This window comes from Anopheles cruzii, chromosome 3, assembly GCF_943734635.1.
Source record: "Anopheles cruzii chromosome 3, idAnoCruzAS_RS32_06, whole genome shotgun sequence".
NCBI lineage: Eukaryota > Metazoa > Arthropoda > Insecta > Diptera > Culicidae > Anopheles > Anopheles cruzii.
Window position 1 is genome coordinate 20607243 of NC_069145.1, and position 19600 is coordinate 20626842.

Sequence of the window (19600 nt, forward strand, 5' to 3'; positions counted from 1 at the left end):
GCGGTTAGAATCCATTTACATTCTAAGCAAAGCGATCTAACCCCCCGAGGGAGGGCCTCGTTGTGATCCGCTCGTGAAGTGAAATTGGCGCGGGCGCAAAGCGAGTTTCGCGTGTTCAGTCCATGTGGCGATTGACGTTCCCGTCCGGTTCTTGAAGACCCCCAGCCGCCCCGCCGTCATCGGTGCTAAAACGAGTGTCCTTCGAAGTGTGCGTTCGAGTGTGCAACATCACCGGCTGCTCCCTCTGCGAAACAGTAGCTCCCTCAGCGATGGCCAGTAAAAAGGCTCGACGGGTAGGTGGTTCCACGTGTTTGATTCCATTCCCTTGGTTTCTCCGGTTTCTATGCTCAGCGCAGTGCCCTCTTGAAAGCACGCGAATGAGCGTGGCTTTAGAAGGAATTCGACTTAACAACGCGTGCGGTAGTGGCTGTGGAGTGGCCAATACCTATCGCAACTGGGTCCCAACCCAGGAACACTCTCGCTCTCGAAAGACACAAAATCGAAAGGAACCAAAACTCTGCGTGAAACTTCGAAAAAAGAACCGGAGTGGGCCTAGAGGGGGCGCTTTTGTGGGTTAATGCAACGCTGCTAACATTGACCCGGATTCGGTCCGCTTGCAGCGCCCCGTGCGCCGTCGTCTCCGGGTTGCCCCACCCACCCAACCGACCAACCTTGACGCGGGCATATGCAGACGTCGATATTATCGGCATCGGCTGCTGCTGCTGTCGTTGTCATCTCGCCAGCTCACCAGCTCGCCGGGTTCGAGCTGCAAAATGTCGTCTGGTTGCAGCGGCGTGGGTGCTTTGTGTCAGTTCTACTTTATTACTTGCGGTGCGTCGTCTTCCGTCTCAGGGTTGGCATCGCGTCTGGCTGCAGCTGCCATCCCTCGGGCGGCTTAATGGTTACGTGGCGGGGGTCACTGGTGACGCGGTGCTGCGTGATGTACGGGTACGGGACAATATTGACTGACTTTTCATTTCGTTTTGGGAGACCGAACGCTTAAATGTGCTTTGTTTTGCAATTTAAACGTTATTTAAATGCATATCATTACGGGTTCGTTATGGTGGTGGCATATTGTTGAGGCCGCGCAGTTAAGGTTTCACTCACTCGCTGTTTAGCTTATCTTCTATACTTAAAATAGCAACTGATTCGGCAGGCAATTATCGGCTGCTATCAAGGGTGTGTGAAATTGATTAACATATTCCAGAGATAATAGAGTACTCCCGAACTCGACGGATGTGTAATAGACGCGTAGCCGTAATACTAAGGACCTAGAGCAAATTTTCTTTCGATGGCAGAAATGTTTCATGGACAGGTCGTAAAATTAGACTGAAGATCCAAGAAGATCCAGTGTTGATCACTGTTTGGTTCTTCTTATCCGGCTACAACCGCCGAGCGGTCTTGGCCTGCGTCAAACTGAACTTTTATACATAAATCTACTTTAGTTATGTTTACCTAATAATATTCAATTTAATTAATTAATTAATTTTTTAGTTACTTAAATTGAGTTGAGTTACACCTTAAAATCGCACTGCGTAATTATTATTAGAGTAGTAATGTATCAATGTGCTTCGTTAAAATCACTTTATTCCTGAATCCCGAAATACTATTTTCCCAGGTTTAAACACAAGCGTAGATGAAACAGAATGTGAGATAGGAAAAGCGGTATAATACCACTGAAAGGAACTTCCACTGAAATTAGATACTATTCATGCGTGCCAAAGTACGATCGTCTGGTCATGTGGGCGTCCCAATCGGGGCCGCGTACACGGCGTTATCTCGGGGTCGTAAATTATGCAGTATTTCGACAATCAATCAGCCGAGCGTTGGCTTCCAACTGCTGGTTTAGCGGCGTAAACTCTATTCCCAATTGGAAAATGGCGTAAAATCTTGACAACTGAAATGCCTTCCAAAGGAGGTTATTCTGGAAAGTTATTGGATCTTCTTCCTAGACTGGTCAACGTTGACAGTGTTTTTGAAGACACACAGAATAGCTAGGCAGGAGCTTAGCTTTCGTCCGTCCGTTCCGGCCATTCAAATAAATAAATATCTCATACATCAAATTAAATTGTAATAAAAGCAGAACGATCGCTGCACGCTTCCGGTTTGTTGACTATTGCATGTGGTTATGACACTTGTATTTTGACTCCGGAGCACGTCCGCAGAAGTCGATGCTGGTTGAGTCAAGTATAGTAAATTCGAAACCCGAAACAGCACCCTACACACTTTCTGCGTTTTGGGTCCGGCCGATGAAGTTATTTGCTACGTATAATCTAGCAACCGTTGCCCTTGACATTGACTGACTGACTGAAGTGATCTAGTCGTCATGTTTCTGAATACCCTCACAATTCTGGCACCGAGCGGTTAGCTGGTGCCAGTTTTCCCAATATTGACCTCCGGGGAACAGTGGAAACGCTCGCCCGAGTTACTGTCTGCAGTTTTCTTGGACAAATAGCTAGCGCGTCCGTGTGAGGCGTTCAAACCCGATAAGCCGTAGTAGTAAGTTCTCCAACTGTTGACTGCCAGTGGGAAGCTATCAAGCCAACGCAAACACTGACTGACGGAATAAGGCTGACGTGTTGACGCATCGCCTGGGCAAGATTGGACACACAGCTGGCGCGATGTTGGTCTGGGCTGGTCCATCGGGTGGCTGCTCCAGCAGTCAGACGCGTCAGAGCGATATGTTTCGCAACGCGATCTTCGACCTCCTGATACACACTTGTCACGCGACGGGAACCGCTTCGGGATGCTCCGAGTCCGGGTCGAGATATCTGCTCCGCCGATCGGTGGCGTAGCTCTATCAGCTACCAATACCGACGAGGACGAGTCGCGTCACTCGCGATAGGGCGGACGGACAGACTGGGGGTACTCCAGGCGACGGTCCGTTTAATTGGCTTTTAAATAATTTCCTCGTACGAAAACCGTGCCATTCCACGTTCGACTGTCGGCAGAGCAGACAGGGCCGCGCGCGTCCCGCAAGCACGAGAGATAGCCAGCAAAGAGAGAGAGAGAGAGAGAGTTAACTCGATCGCTTCAATCGTGTGGAGGCGCATTGTGTCTCGCGCTCACCACCCATCGGCGATTAAAGTGCATATGCGAACGCACTAATAGTCCGCGCGACTGGACCGGGTCTTGTGATATCGACTTGGATTGTGTCCCCGGACGGTCGTGTCGTGCCGTTATGTGAAGTGAACTGGACAGAGTGGCGTACCAAGAGTAGTGTAGCAAGACAGACAAGGCATTGAGGGAGGCTGCAATTGTGTAGTCCCGCTTCTAGTTCCGCTCCCTGTGTAGTGTGATCGCGAGTGTGACCATGGCAAGCAAAGTGGTGTCCAACAGCAAAACCCGGGTGAGAAACTTGAATTGCCGCCGCCACCGCCGAATGTAGTGTCGGGCCCGTTCCGGGAACCGTTAAGTAAACCCCTTTCATTCGAGCGACTTTTGGGAACGATCGCGGGCCAGCGAGCGAAAGTGATCGTCGGCCATCTTTTTAATTAACACTAATAGAACTGTTTGCGACTGACGTCTGGTGATGGGTTCGTGGAAACAGGATTGATGCAATTTGTGTTTCGTCACACGACAATTGACTCTGGGGCCTGATTCTGGTCAGACTTCGTTGTTTCGTACGGGACTTCATAGGGAGGAATTCCATTGCCATAAGAGGTGCCGTTACGGGTAACTGGATATGAATTTCCTCATATCGGAAGGCTACCGTTTGATTCTGGCAAAAATTGTACCGTGTCCTGCCTATACATTTGGGGCCCTGGAGTAACCTGTAGCTCCTCAAGTCCTGTCCTCATAACGTGGTACTATAGATTAGGTAATTCTAGCCACAATTGTACTGTGTCCTGCGCATCGATCTTCCAATGATTCCAATTATGGTCCGACCAACCCACGCAATAACAACGGGATGGGAGAGGGTCATTATGCGCCGCGATAACAGGACGGTAGCGCGAATCTAATAGAGGCCCAACTAGAGACACAAATCTCGCAAAACTCGCGCCCAATAGCCCCGACTGACAGGCCCGAAAATGGATCGCACATTATTCGCCCATTCATCTCGCCCTTCTCGGTGGGGCGGGCTCCTAATATCTTATCGAGTCCCCCCGTCGGACACTGGCAGAGGGATCGGGTTGCAGGAAAAGCCCCACCGCACCTCCGGTTGTCAAGAGGTGGGTAATGATAGAACTCGACAGACCGCGACGGGGGCCCCCTTGGGTCGTGCGTGTGTGTGTGTGTGGGGTGGCCTTCGGAAAGGGCCGATAATTGCTCACACGTGACCCACCACACGGCACACGGTGCAATGTGGTGCGACCTCCCGCTCTCGCTGTCTCCGTCGGGTTGGTAACTCGTGCAACGGTTCATCGGAATGACAATATACGGTCGGTTTTCTTTTTTTTAATTTTTCCCTCCGGTCCCCCCATTCGGTCCGGGGAGGGTTATGATGGACCAACACACAATGCACAGTGCTGCACACACGCACCGTGATCCGATCTGACGTTTGATTGCGGCCGAGCACTGCGCGTGGCACACGCGCTCCGCTTTTTTCCAATTCTCTGTAGATTGGGTGGAAAATTAATGTTGTAACTCATCACCAGCCGCCACCGGGAGCAGGGCCACCATCGCGTTGTTGTGTGGGCCGGACGGACGGACGGATTGTGTTGACAAATTGCTCGTCAGTTTCGACACATACGGCGGTGCTCAGACACTGCCGGATACGGGTTTCCAGGCCGTTGCGCTCATTCGATCACGGGGCATGATTGCCGTGGTCCTAACACCGGGCGTGGAGGGCATCCTGGTCGGGTTGGCCAACGGGGCCGATATTGGAAAGTCACAGAACGGGCGGACGGACGAGCAGCGACATGCGCAATAATTTGAAATTAATGGAATCCATCGTGTGCGCTTCAAAAGTGTTGCCCCTTTTTATGCTGACTGCTGTGTCTTGTGTCTCACTCTCATTGTCAACATTTAATGGCCATTTTGTCTCGATTTTATGATCGTTCTTTATGGTTCCATTCCGTTTTATGTGTCGCCGTCGATCACATAATGGTCAACTCATCTCGCTCGCCACGCATTGAAGGAGTTTTCAGAATGGCCACAGTTTCTCGCCATTTGTTTGCTTCGGGACCCGATCGCAGGCCGCTATGACTCACGCGTTGTGCGCAGCTGCAGCCACCCAGTGGGTTTGTTGGATCTTCCGCCATCCATGAAACTAGGCCACCGGAGTGGAATGGATCGCAGGATGGCGTTTCGTCATCGTCGTCACATTCCGCCAACTGCAAGCTACGGTGAAGCGCTAACCGGAAGTGAATTGAAACTCATTCTAAGGCATGGCGGTTGGCTAGTTTCGTGTGTCGAATCCGTGTGTCTCTTCGAGGGTTGGTTCGTTGACATTGAAACACCGAGAGCTCTAATCTAATCGTGGCCTGGCGTAATGAAGTAGATTGAGAATTGGCCACTTCGCCCCCGGGAAAGTATCGACAAATCTCTCGGCATTTGAATTGTGGTTGATAACGACCGATAACAGCCCACGGGCCACGGGTTCTATGCTCGGTCAAAGGCATGCCATAGGGAGCTCTTTCTGAAGGTACCTGAAGGCTGAAGAGTCTCTCTCTCCCGCCGCTCGCTGTCTGTAGAGGCTTATTCCCTGTCTATAGCCTTCAGTGCCCTTGAGCGCTCCCACTCAGGTGGCCACTTCAAAACTGTGGAAGACCACCTGTTGCAGAAAAGAAAAATGTTGGCAGGGGACATGGGGGACGAGTGTATAATTGTCACGCGGCGCACTCAACCGCGGGCAGCAGAGCGGTCGGTTGTGCTACCCCTCACGTCCCTCCCTTACGCCGGTTCCTCTTCCGGTTTCTGTAAACTTCGACGAGAGATTTGTTTGTGCTAAAAATAAGTGTCGCGACGATGTCCGTCCACGAGTCGCGTGCCGGCCACCGAAAGGGACGCAGGCGCGGGCGGGTGAACAACTAGCACACACAGCTGCTGTGGCCAGCATAACAACAACATCATCAGCACCCACCCAGCTTGTGGTTTTTCCGATTTGTTCAATTTTCGACGCAAGCAGACTTGGTGGCAGCAGCAGAGAATGGTCTCGCCTTTGCTCAACCCCGTGCTGGTGGTAGCACTGGCCTCTGTTATGATCCCTACTGGGCGGGAGCCGGAAAATGGTCACCCCGCTCAATTGGATATAAATGAAATTGCAAGGGATGGCGCTTTGGATACAATCGATTGTCTCGGCTATTGATTGGGTATTGTGCTTCGATTTTGAATCATTTTCGCCGAATAGTTTTCGTGCAACCTTTGAAGACCTTTGAAGTAAATTTTACATCCTTCGATACCGATTAAAGATTTACATTTACCTAACAAACGTTGATCATATCACAAGTCCGTACTGAGACAAGGTTTCTCATTTCGAAATGACCTATCTCATCTCATTCTCATCAGCTCGTTGGTGACTTTCGGGCCAACGCTTGCTTCGATCGAAGTGTGCTGAATGAATTTGAATTGACCGTTACTTTCATCCTTGGGCGCTCTTTCAATCCTTCCCGGATAAATCCTTCAACCGTGATTTAGAGGGTCCATCAAAGTATATCGATGACTGAGAATTTCTCCATTGGTATGCTGCTGCCAGCTACGTTGTTATGTGGGAGCTGGAAAGCGGAGGAATAATCCTGTAAGTTTCCGGCCATATAATTACTCCTGTGTTGAACCGGTTCTATTTTTAAAAGTACGAATCTCGTCGGGGCAGATCTGCGACTCCTATTTTTAGGCATTGTGATTTCGATTGCACTTGGCCATTTGTATTTCAGAGTTTTCATAAAAAAACTCTTTTTGTTAGTAAAATTCCTGTCCGTAATACCGTCGAGTCGAAAGATGGATTTGCTGGCCTCGCTGGCCTGGCTGGCCCGGCACGTGGACAATTCCGTCCAATTAACACACCCAACACGAAGCAATCTCTCTGAGGCAATCGTTTAAGCGGCGTCCCATTTCGAATATTCTTTCGCATTGCATAACAATCTCGCTTCGGCTGGCCACGAGGCTGTCAACAAGCGCTCCGGCAATGTTGCTGGGCCCTGGGACCGACCCGGCAACAGCCATTCCCTAATTCGGAGCAACCCAAACAAATCAGTTACGGACGTGCGTCGGGCTGCTGCTGCCGCTTAACCGCGGTGTGGATCTCAGATCGTTTGCATGCCAGCGCCACGCTGCCGTGCACATCGCCGCGTAAGAGCGTGGCGCGTCATTTTATGAGCCCACTTGCTGTTGACCAACGCCACACACAAATTCATTAAAGCTGATTGCATCAATCGGCTGCCGGGCCCCGGGGGGGAGCGAAAATCGAAACCATTACTCAGGGGCGCCGGGAACGCGGTGTTTTCGTAACTTTCGAGTGTCAAACGTCATCCTGGAGGATGATGGATTAGAAGCCGTCGGTCGCCACTTGATATGCGCCGTTTTCCAAAACGGCGCTCGTGGCTGGTGGAAACACCGGAAGCACTCGCGAATTATTTAGGCCGGAATTTCGAACCGCAAACACGTGTGCCGGGTCATAATCTTGTAGAACCTTACGGATCCAGCCCCCTAACTTCCCTGTTTGTTTGCCGATTGTGGGGCTAATGGCTAATGGTGTGTCCCGTTTTTTTTCGTTCTTCCACAGACCGACAGTGATATCGCTTGCGAAGAAGCGGCAAGGTTGACGGGAGACCAACAGGACGACCCGTCGCCGGATGACGATGAGGCAGGATGCGAGTACCACGATATGCCGCCGCCACCGGATGGCGGGTAAGAACTCGTCGTTTGGCGATTCCGATTTCCCTTTCAATTAAAATGTTTATCTCTTTTTCCGTCGTAGATACGGCTGGGTGATCGTGTTCGCCTCCTTCATGTGCAACATGATCGTGGACGGTATCGCGTACACGTTCGGTGTGTTCCTCAACGAGTTCGTCGTGTACTTTGGCGAAGGCAAGGGCACGGTGGCCTGGGTCGGTAGCTTGCTGAGCGGCATGTACCTGAGCGCCGGTCCAGTGGTGTCGGCGCTGGCGAACAAATTTGGTTGCCGAGCGGTGTGCATAGCGGGCGCCATCATCTCGTCGTCGGCCTTCGCCCTCAGTACGCTCAGTACCTCCGTCACGATGCTGATGCTGACGTACGGTGTTATGGGTGGCATTGGGTTCGGGCTGATCTATCTGCCGGCGGTCGTGGCCGTCGGGTATTACTTCGAAACGAAGCGCTCCCTGGCCACCGGTATCGCCGTGTGCGGGTCCGGCTTCGGAACGTTCGCGTTCGCCCCGCTCGCCAACATGCTGCTGGCGAACTTTGACTGGAAAAACGCCAACCTCATTCTGGCCGGACTGATTCTGAACTGTGCCATTTTTGGTGCCATGATGCGGCCACTAACGTAAGCCGGGGGCGACACCAAAGCAAGGAGAACCGCAGCGAGTAACGTTCTTCTCTTACTCTTTTTTGGCCCGCAGTTACCCGAAGGAGGACAAGGTGAAGCCCCTGATGCAGCGGATGTACGAGGAGAAGCGCCTGCAGATGGAGCGCGGCTCGATCGGTGGCTCCTACTTCATGGTGCAGCTACCGGACGGCACGATGGAGAAAAGACTGAAAGCCCCGCTGAATGCCGATCCGGGCGTACACTCGAGCCTGGCCCTCGACCAGCTGGCCCAGCAGCAGGGCATGCATCCCGTCGCGACGCTGCCGACCATCTCGGAGTTCAAGACGCAGGAACAGAACGGCAGCAGCGGCTCGTCGTCCGAGTCGAGCCAGCTCGAGATGAAGAAACCGCTGAACAAGAAGCGCAACACCAACTCCGAGTCGGACGCGGCCGACTATGGGGCGGACAATATGCCCCGCAATGCCTCACAGCCTGCCTTCACTAGCCACCAGTCAGGTTGGGATCGGTCGCGGTGGCTTCCGGTTTGATGGCACACTAATGTTTCGTCCCGCATTTTAGGTATCCCGAAGAACGGGTCCGTACCGACGTTCGATCGCGTCCGTAAGCACTCGACCGGCGAACGGTTCAAGCCGTCGTTGGCGGCCATCAAGGCGAGCTCGCGCGGTGACGTCGGGAGCAACGGTGACGTACGTAAAACCTCCACCCCGCAGCTCAGAAACTCGCGTGGCTCAGTCAGTGGCAGCAAGAATAATAACGCTGAGGAATTCGTTAGTAGCCCACATTTTTTTCTATTTCTCGCTCTACCTCTCTTCTACTCAAAATCTATATTAAATTTTGTTTTATCCGGTCGGGAGGTTGTGTGATGAGGGTTAACCGATTTTTCTAAGCATCCGCGTGGTCGGTTTTTTTGGCCAAAACTAATCCGTGGTCAGTGCTTGTCCTACTAACAAACTAACCTCTCTCTCTCTTCTTTGATCTTTGCCTCAAACAGAATGTTCTATCTCTTATATTAAATTGTTGTTAAAATTTATGAACTTTCTAATGGAGTGCGTACATTTTAACACCCTTCTTCTCTCGCTCTCTCTCTCTCTCTCTGGGTATCTAATAATCTATCAAATTTAACAAGCTAAATTCCTGAACATTCCTGAATAATTGGCACATGCATTGAAATCGTTCCGACTAATCTACTAGTTAGCCCGTTATTGTCAATTTGCACGTGTGTGAGCATGCTGAGAATATGTAAAAATTAGCGTCTGCATGAAACAATTCGCGTACGTTGAACAATTGGCCGGGAATCTTATTGGCGGTGGTTTAGTGGAAGAGAGTCTAGCTTTGCGTTCACCCAAAACTTGGGCCAGCAACGTTATGGGCGGTAGAAGAACTGGGTATGATCGTGGTGACTGCTCTGTCTGGTCAGTTGATGGATGATGGGCTGCTAAAGACAAGTAACAAATCAGCGCTATTATGAAGCTTTCGTTAATACCCTAGTTCTAGTGACACCCCGTCAGCCATACTAATTGTTACCACACTGTGTTCATTACCGCACCCGATTACATTGCAATCCATTCGCGGTGGCCCCCGCCGCTTAAAATAGATGATAACAATTAGGCGATTGATGCGGTTATCAATCTCCTAAATTGAACTCTGCATTGAACGCAAATTTCGGCGCACATTCTGTAATCTTATCGTTCGACGGACGAAGGTCGCGATAGAATTGTTCAATTGGCTTTGGCACGCAAAATGCATCAACATGAAACGCATAATATCATCACTTGACGTATCGTCCACTTATCACCGTCTCACTTTTCTCTTCATCTGTTCAGTTGCATCACCATCTTCGTTTCTGTCCTTCTTCATTAGGATTTGTTTTTTACAACATCTTAACCTTGTATTTCCCCGATCGTTATGTTGGCCGTTTGCCAACAATCCGCAGGACGATGGCAGCATGTTTACCTCGAAGGCATCGCTGAAAGCGGACCGTCCCATGATGGTCCGCCCGTTGTCCCGCAAGGATATCTTCTACTCCGGTTCCGTTACCAACCTGAAGGAGTTCCAGTCGCAGAAGTCGCTCACCAACTACCGCAACTCGGTTGTTTCGTTAACCAAGTTCGAAAAAGAGCACCGCAACGACGTCCGGGATGATGTGGAAAAGGGCCGAGAAGAACGTAAGCGTTTGGCGAAAGGGTTCGCTGGAAGCGAAGGATGATTCTAACAGTCGCTACCTTTGCTCCGCAGAATATGATCTCTGCCCGTGTCTGGTGTTGCCGGAATCGTTCAAGAACGCAATCGGTGCCATGATGGACGTCAGTCTGCTGCGCGATCCCGTCTTCATGATGATCGGTGTTTCAAACATCTTCGGTATGGCCGGCCTGTACGTCCCGTTCGTCTACCTGGTAGATGCCGCCGTCCTGGATGTAAGTGGATCCCGAAGCGGCCACATTGGTTTGCGATTTGGATCTAACAAACTGACCTTTTCTGGCTCATCGTTGTAGGGAATTGAACAAAACTCTGCCTCGTTCCTTATCTCGATCATCGGTATTACGAACACGGTTGGTAGGATCGTGTGCGGCTACGTCGCTGACTTCCCGAAGGTGGACGCGCTGTTCCTTAACAATATCTGTCTAGTCATCTCCACGATAGCGGTCGCGTTGACGCCATTCTGCCACAGTTACGCCTCGTACGTGGTAATGGCCATCGCATTCGGTATTGCCATCGGTAGGTTTAGTGTGTTTTCTACGCTCCCTTCACAAACTGGGGTCGATTTAATTGCTTCCATTAATTGCCTGCAGCTGGGTACATTTCGCTTACGTCAATTATTCTGGTCGATCTGCTCGGTCTGGACAAGCTGACCAACGCGTTCGGTTTGCTGATTCTGTTCCGTGGTGCGGCCACGATCGTCGGCTCTCCGTTGGCCGGTGCCCTCTACGACGCCACTCAGTCGTACTCGATACCGTTCTTCGTAGCCGGTGCACTGTTTGCACTGTCGGCCATCACTAGTTTCTCTGCACCCGCCATGAAAAGGTAAGCCCGCTTGGTCCAGACTCGGTGACCCCTGGTCGCTAATCGATTTAACGCGCATTGCAGATTCCGCAAGCAAGCCGACGCCCCGGTACATGTCGAGGTGCTGACTCCGATCGACGAGGAGCCCTCGGAGGATATGGGCGATGACGATGAACCGATCACGATGGTACCAAAGATTATACAAACCGCACCAAGCCCGTCCACCGAACAGCCCGTCACCTCGAACATCACCTCCACGACCACCATCAACAACGACGATCGCAAGCAGCCCCAATCGAACGGTGGTGCGAAGGAAACGGACAAAGAAGTGAGCCAGATGGAGTCGGTAGTGTAACGCACGCACGCAGCATGTAGTCGGAGGTCGGTTGGTCGGTGGGCCGGGTGAGATGATGTTCCAGAGTGCCACAGATGCCAGCCGGCGGTGGGTTTTCTAGTAGTGCGCGGCTCCACGACGTCCATTAGTGGAGTTGAACGCTGTTTCCGCCATCATATTGCTCCCGTACGCGGTTTGCTTCGAGCTCTATTGCCAATTCCGTTCGCGCTCAGTAGTAGTGGTAGTAGAGTAGTCGTATCTGGTCTGGTGACGAGAGGAATCTTAAGGCACAACCGTGTTGCAAGGGATGTTCATGGATGAAAAGGGGGAACCGGGAAACGGTTTCGGCGTCGGTTTCTCGCCGTCACCTGACGGACGATTCCCGGAGTCCCGTTTTCATCCAGCTAGTGTTAGTCTTACATGATTACATCTAATGAACAAATTGTTTTGATTATGTTATTTTTAATTGAAACATGTATGTTTTATGTAGCCGCGAGCGAGCCTAGCGCGGGACGGGAGTCGCACTTACGTTTAAACGTAGTGTAGGGAAAGAAGCGCGTAAGAAAGAACCAATGCTATTCTGCCTAGGAAGTAAAAAGAGTAACAGTATGCGAACCGAGCGAGGGACGAAAACTACCGGCGATAGTACCCGTACATTATTTTAACAAACATAGTGTCATAGTAAGGGACCGTGATTAACGTGTCTAATGGATGTGAATGAATGGGAACACTGTGTAGTGTGACGCAGAGCGCTGATAATGTAAAAAAAACGAATCGCAGATACATGTGCGGCTTAGAACCAGCGGCAAAGTGACTATTTTACTTTAGAGTTGTTTCGTTAACGTATATTCTGTTATGCTTATAATTTCTTTCTACACCAATTTTCACGCACATTCACCTTTCCCCTATTCTCAGTGCGGTTTTATTCGTTCGTTTTGTTTCTCTTTTAGAAAGCAGCGCGCGCCATTAAAGTTACTCGGTACTTAGATGCTGCATTAGAATCAAGAAAGACCAAGAAAAGTAGGCGAAGCAAACCATTCACACCAGACTCACGCCCATGTAGCCCATGAAAAACTTGGTTCATGGCAAAACAAATACTTGCAAATATTGGACGTCTCCTTTGGCTTAACCATGCGCAGTAGTCATTTGCTGCTTCCAAGGCAGCAGTGCAAAGAGACCAACATACAAACAATAAAAACCATCCGCCAGCGAATCGCATTGCAGCACTAGAGCGCAGCATAACCTGCTCCTCACAAGCAACCTATTACCAACAGAACAGATCGCAGCAAACCATAGAAAAAGGGCAAAGATAGGAAACATTAATGCCAAAATGCATTAAACTAAGTAGCAACACGAAAGAGAGATAAATGGGGAAAAAACACAAAAGTCCTACGTAGTAGATGTGTTGTGTAATGTGTAATAAAAAGAAAGGGAAAACAATTGAGTATTAGCTTCATATGAGTTGTAAATAAGTGTCGCGGCAAAAGAACTGGAAGAAGGAAGCAAACCAGAGACGGAGAGACAAAGTTGTTAGGGTTTTCAAATTGCAGCGCACCGCGCGTTGCGTGCGTACGCGGGCACTTACTGCACTCCAGTCCTTACTGCAAAACGCAAACATCTCTGCCTTTTGCCGAAAAGCTTACAAAACGCGCGAGCCCACAAACCACCACACTCTTACCAGTAGTAAAATAATAGCAAAACGAAACGACAAACGTGACACAATAGTGTCCCCAAGCTAGTTCAATCAGACCGCTACATCCGGGGCCGTGCTCCGTGCACACGGTGACGTAACAGAGCCCGTAACAAAAGCTTTTGCTTCGAGCGCCGTAAACAGAACCGTGTAGACGTTAGAATCGTCGACCCACAAAAACTCCTTTTATTTTGATGGTAGCAAGAGACCCGAGAAGGCGTGTAGTTAAGCACCAAACTTTCGGCGGGGACCGATGGGCCGCTAGTTAAATTGAAATCGATTGTTTCTGACAATGGACGAGAGTTTAGAGTGGTGGGAAGGAAAATTATAACATTTCACACGAAACACATCATAACGACTTACGACGACGATATCATTTACATCGAGCTTTCCCTATCGATCGGCCAAGCGGAGGTCACTCTTGTGGCTGCCCGCTTTCTACCCACCCCGATTTCTAGTTAAGAAATGATGCGTTCCAAAAGTGAAGAATCCCTTTTTAAGAACTTTTTCTATCCGTGCGACACATATCAGGAAAGGTGAGACCCGCTTTAGCGAACCGTTGTGCTAGTGGATTTGTTGATTGGATATTCTCCGTTTTAAGTGATACTCTTTCCGGCACCCTTTAAGATGTATTTTATCCTTTTTATCATCGACAGTGTTTGACAGTGATCACGTTAAAGGTTTGAGGCCCAAAGTTAAATGATTTTAAAGAATGCCCATTGCTCCCCGGCGCGTTAGTTTGGTGTTGAAACGGGTCAAGGAGGGTACCGAAGCTACACATTAATGTCAGGGAACCCTTTTCAATGCCAGTACAAGAAGCAGCAACAGCACGCACGCAGCAAAAGTAGCAGCGAAGTTCGGAGCAGAACCGTTTATGATGCCGTTAGTAACAAGCGGACAAAACCAATGTTGTTGAAATAAAGTTGATAATAATAATTGCAAATGACGATCGATGGGCGTTTTGGATTGATGACAAAACGGCATAACGCAGCGCATAAACTGTAAAGAAATTATGATGTTCGTCCCATTGCCGGAGGTTTCACTGTAGAATGACCGATTTCTGTTGTGCATTGTAGTGTAGCATTGCTGCATACATTTAGGCGCTCCAGTCTCAGCACGACGCTTCTAGTTTGATCGTCTGAATGATCGTCGTATCTTCGCAAAAAAGGATCTCGGGGGCTGCCTTAGAACGCTATACTTCCTGTAGAACGAAAAAACTCAATCCGCCACGTGTTGAATGGCCACACACCAAAACAAACCCGAAAGAAAAATTTTAGTGCACTGTTTGTGCGCCCCAGCTGTTTGGCCGTGCCGCGTTGATATTTACCAGGATCTTTGAACTTCCTGATAAGATAATGTGCCCCCGGTGTCGTGCTCTCTGGCAGGCACGCAGAACTGTCGATCGCGGCTTTTGCTAAAATGTTACCAAACATTAAACAGCTGACGAAATTTGTGCCTCAGAATGGTGGCCGCATTGGATCCGAATTTCGGGCAACGGTTTGTTCACACAAGCGATCCGATTCGCTAGGACCCAACCGGCAGGGTAGCAATCGTGTGACCTCACCACGCCCTTATAAGATTTCCCAGGAGAACGGTTGCTGGCCCTAAAAGGATGATGCGAGAGGCCCGCCGGTCGGATGTGTCAGGCCGATGACGGTGTGTTCAGGACTAAGGAACGCTGTGGCGGGGTGGAGTGCCAAAATAACGGCGCAGAACGTAAAGTGAACGTGTCGAAAAGTTATTGCGCCGCAGCTTTATGGTGCCACTTGAGCAAAAACAACCAAAAAAACCCAGCAACCTGTCCAGCAGCCTACACGGGTCCAACGCGCCTCTCACGTGAGATGGTAGTGGACCCCGGCAAAAAACAAGCGTAAGTCAAGGCAGCCCGATCGAGCCCCGATTGTGTTGATGGATGTTTAATATTATTTTTTGTTCTCTCCTTCATTGCGGCCGTGTCACGGACGGTCATGTGGCGTTTCTGTTTTCGGCGTTATTCCTTTGCTCGCCATTACGTAACGAGTGCGGATCCACGATTTCGCGGATCGGTTTTACGGTTCACTAGTCCGTGCCCGTGTCTGTCGGTCGAACCGACTACCTTCGGCATCACATTTTATTGGAGGTCCCCGCCCGGTTTGGGGTTTTCGGTAAGAAAGCGACTGGCGCTTGACTCTAACCTTAGAAACGAAGTCGGAAACTGTCTCAATCCGACCGACGGAAGCGGGTTGTTTGCAGATTCGGTTCGAACCAACGCGAGAACTGATTGAGACGGCACGCTGTGCACGTTTTGCACGAAGAAACGAGGTTACGCGCTAATGAGTGTGCAAACGCGCCCTGCGTGCGGCGAAGGTATCGTAAGGGAATGGCAGAACGTGAGCGATCTTCATTGTTCGCAAGTAGTAGAGTCAGAGTCGATCATGAATTGCAGCCAGCGAATCGGGATCACCTCCCGATCACTCGGCGCGTATGTCAATAAACGCGCCCCGATTTGGCTCCGTAAACACGGCTTGTGATTAGAAGACGTCTCGCTTCAATCACCCAGCGCTGGCAGGGTCGGTAATGTTTGTCGGTCCCATGATAACACCGGTCGAAGGAAGATGATGGCAGCCGCCTTCGAGTCGGACCCATTAATCTCCATCTTCGATTTCCTCCTGAAAGCGACTTCAATTGGGGTTAGGAAAATGGCCGGCCCCGCACCAGAGGCTCGGTCGGCTTGGTTGGTGATAATGTGCATCGCAGGCCCGGGCGCAGGAACGAAATCTCTTATCACCTTGCCAGCTCTGTTTGTCAGCTCTACCGCACACAACATCACAGCATCACACTTTTCTGTGACGTGCGGTGCGTCGGGATCCGGGGCTTGTGTTTAACTAGGCCTTAGCCACGATCCCGTGGAGGTCCGCATGCGTCGCGGTTTTGCGTACCCATTTGTACTTTCATTCTCGTTACCACCCATGGCGAGACGGTGACTGTAAATCTTAAACCATGCACTTTGCGATAATGGAAGATCAGCACGTTAGAGCCTTGTTCCCTGGTCCATCCCGGAGACTGGCCTGTTGTATATGGCACACTCAGCTTGATATATTGTCCTGGCGCCTTCTTCTTTAATCCTGGCGCCTTCTTGTGGGGTCCATCTGACTCTATTTTTTGGGTCCTGGTCCTGGATAATCTGGACAGATTGTTTTGTGGTTGACACCTAAACTAAGATAACATATATAAGCTTAATTTTTATCTAAATTTTGAGCTCGATTTAAAGGTAAATGAAAAATGATAAACCAGAAGTGATCGAGAATGTTGGCTTGACATCAACGAGTTTTTATTTTTTTTAACTATTTGCTCGGTTCGGAATATTTTCATTTGAAAATAGGTTATACTTGGTTAAATTTATTAAATATTTTTCACAGCAGGGCAGATTCTTTGCGATCGTTTTGGGACGACAACAGACCGCTGTGAGCAAGAAGATAAGAAGAGGGCTTTTATCCGTTTCTTATCGCCTCATTTGCTACCACAAGTGCGGTTTACAATGTAAACAGTAAATTAAAAATATGGCAACAAGAGTTCCAGGCGAAATTCACATCTCTGTCGATCACACATCGCAGCGCCTCACGGCGGTCCGCCAACAAACTGGTTTATTCTCGGTTTCCGGTCGGTCCCCATCTTTTCCGACCCAAACCGGGTGGGAATGTTTTGGGCTGGTTAAATTATTAAAATAAATATTCCTGCGACGCACACACGCCAAAATCTTGGTGGCCAATTCCGATGGCGATCAAACAACGCCGGCGAAAGGCGAGAAGAGTGCAAAGCGCGCCTGCGATCGATACACCATTGGGCGGCCGATCGATTGCCAAGCCAAGTACGAATTTAACGAGTACGAGTATCGATCCGTTCTTGTTCGACCGTGGACATTCGGTTCAACGTGGGCCTTAAGGCCTCAATATTATGTTCATTTTCGGAACAGTTTAATGGCGTTTAACATCCCATGCCCTGTTTTGGGTTACTGTGGGTCAGACCGAAATGCGTAAAACTAATCACAAAAAGTGGATGTGAAATAAAAGGCGTTCAAAAGCCATCTCACTTCTTGCCATCTAAATAGTCTGGGGCACACACACGCAGAGAGTGCCGTCACATAAAAATAGCACTCCCGGCGTGGCGCGCATCAGAGAAATGCAGTGCCTCTCGGAGCCGATGCACCGGCGAGTCACATATTGCACCGTGTCGCCGTTCGGCTGCGGCCTTTGGTCGGAGACCATAAGCATAAAGGGCGCAAGAAGTAGAAGCCGTGGCCTGTGAAAAAAAAAAACCGAACCAAACCTAAACGCATCGGAACGCATTCCATCGTGTCGGTCGGACCCGGGCGACGCATGTGCAACCGATTCGATGCCAGAGAGGCCAGACGCAGAGGGTGCCGCCATGTGGCAATATGGTGGCTGAAACGGAAAACTGAATCCGGGATCGAGTGGGAGCGCGTACGCTCGGTACTTTTCCATGACCGGGACCGAAGCCCGGGCCTCGGTTCCAGGAAAAGGTGCCTTCTCTTGGTGCGAAAAACTACTGCGATGCTCGAACCGGGGACCGATTGATTCGAGAAAAAGCACACCCTTGAAAAGTGATCACTCACCAGACCGGATCGCTTCCGGGAAGATAAAGCGAGCCGGATCAGCGCCATCCTGCGAAGAGCGAAATGAATGAAGGAAGTGTTTTGGTTACGCTCTTCAATGAAGACAAAAGAGGATCCAGATACTCTGGAGTCTGGATGCCTAATCTTTCGGAAAGTCAACATAAACTCACAAACTGTATCGCACGCTGTGGTTGCACAATTGCCCGGGAGGAGACAAGAACAAGAAGACGGAGAAGGGACGGAAAAAGAACTGTCCGGGGCATGAATATTGAATGAAAGTTGGCGATCGGCGCGAACTAAACGAACACCCCTTGGTCCCGGTTCCGTTGCCGGTCCGCCAGGCTCCGACACGGTGCAGGTTGCGTGGCACATTCCGTTTTTTCGCACTTTTCCCATTCTCGCCAGTTTCGGTTCGATTCTCTCTCGTTCTTTCTCGTTGCAGTTTGCAGTTGTTTTGTTGCGGCCACTTCTTCGGCCGTCTTTTTTATGTTGCCAATCTCTTTCGCCATCTTTTTCGCATCTTAGGTGCGCCATCCGCGAACGGTTTCCCAATGTTTTGACCAGCGCGAGAGGCAACTTGCAACACTTGTTTCTTTCTTCGTTCGTTCGCTCGCTTCTTTTTGCTCTGCGAGCCCCTTTTTTTCTCGAGTCCTGGTCCTAGTCTGGCGCGGTCGCTGGGATTCCTGTTTGGTGATTTGCAAGCACTCGCCGCATTTTCTGTTTCCCTTTTTTCGTTTGCCACCGGAATGTTGTAGCACCACCACCACTGCACTGCGCTGCACCGCACCGCGATCGATCGATCAATCGATCGCTGTGCGTGGATTCTGTGGTCCTGTAAATGGTACCTCTTTCGGACCGCCTTCGTGAGGATGAAGATTTTTCCTAAACAGCATTCTGGAATCCTAGTTTTATGGAACTTTGCATCTGCAACATCTCCGGGCAGCTTCTTTGCCATTTTACTCTCCAGTTTGCTGTGCAATAAATTGTCCCCGAACTCACCCCGAAAAGCCGGAAGTGGAATAGTCGATAGCTTCTCCGATCGATCCGGATCGAGCCCCTTCGCCTTTATCGCTGCCTTAATTGTTGCGCATCGTGTAAAGCGCACCCAGAACGGCGCCACAGCCCAGAGTGTTGCCTTTCGTTCGCTCGCCTTGACTCCGATATACTCCGATTGTTTCGCTTTCACCCCTTTTCGGGCGTGTGCTCTCCGTGTGTCTGTGCGCTATTTCTGTCCGCCGCCGCCGTGTTCTTCATCGCGTTTCGGTGGCGGGTTCGGTGCCTTCTCCACATTTTATGTGTTTATTTTGGACCCCTTATCCCCCCATCATTCTCTCTCGTTCTTTCTCTCTGTCTCCCTGTTTCCTAGTTCTTCACTGTTTCAACGATCGTCACCGATCGATCGCGAGCGAGCCCGCGAGCCACAGTGCTTCCCGCTTTTCGGCCACACCAGTCACTTGGGCGCTGGGGCCGCTCATGGCAACTTTTTCCACTTATACTAGGCTGTACAATAAGCTCGTATGGACGATAAGAAAAACACATTTTTATGGTTTGAAATAC

At 50.2% G+C, this 19600-nt stretch overlaps 1 protein-coding gene across 2 annotated transcripts; it reads left to right on the forward strand.

Annotated features, from left to right (window-relative positions):
• The first annotated feature begins 202 nt into the window (after positions 1-202).
• Positions 203-14366, forward strand: LOC128275242 (monocarboxylate transporter 3). Of its 2 annotated transcripts, none has more exons than XM_053013674.1 (10): positions 203-293; positions 7664-7788; positions 7859-8404; positions 8481-8902; positions 8966-9174; positions 10341-10572; positions 10643-10821; positions 10900-11122; positions 11197-11428; positions 11492-14366. In XM_053013674.1, the coding sequence occupies exons 1-10, from the start codon at positions 270-272 to the stop codon at positions 11760-11762; spliced, it is 2463 nt and encodes an 820-aa protein (XP_052869634.1). In that variant the 5' UTR covers positions 203-269; the 3' UTR covers positions 11763-14366. The 2 variants fall into 2 exon arrangements, with proteins under 2 accessions (XP_052869634.1, XP_052869635.1); XM_053013675.1 differs by having other exon boundaries at positions 8966-9093.
• The last annotated feature ends 5234 nt before the right edge of the window (positions 14367-19600 follow it).

What these genes read in the sequence shown, in the direction of transcription:
- LOC128275242 (XM_053013674.1), top strand. Translation starts at nt 270, where the DNA reads ATGGCCAGTAAAAAGGCTCGACGG. An exon ending in CCAGTAAAAAGGCTCGACGG is followed by an intron (nt 294 to 7,663) that starts GTAGGTGGTTCC and finishes GTTCTTCCACAG; the next exon opens with ACCGACAGTGATATCGCTTG. An exon ending in TAGATGCCGCCGTCCTGGAT is followed by an intron (nt 10,822 to 10,899) that starts GTAAGTGGATCC and finishes TCATCGTTGTAG; the next exon opens with GGAATTGAACAAAACTCTGC.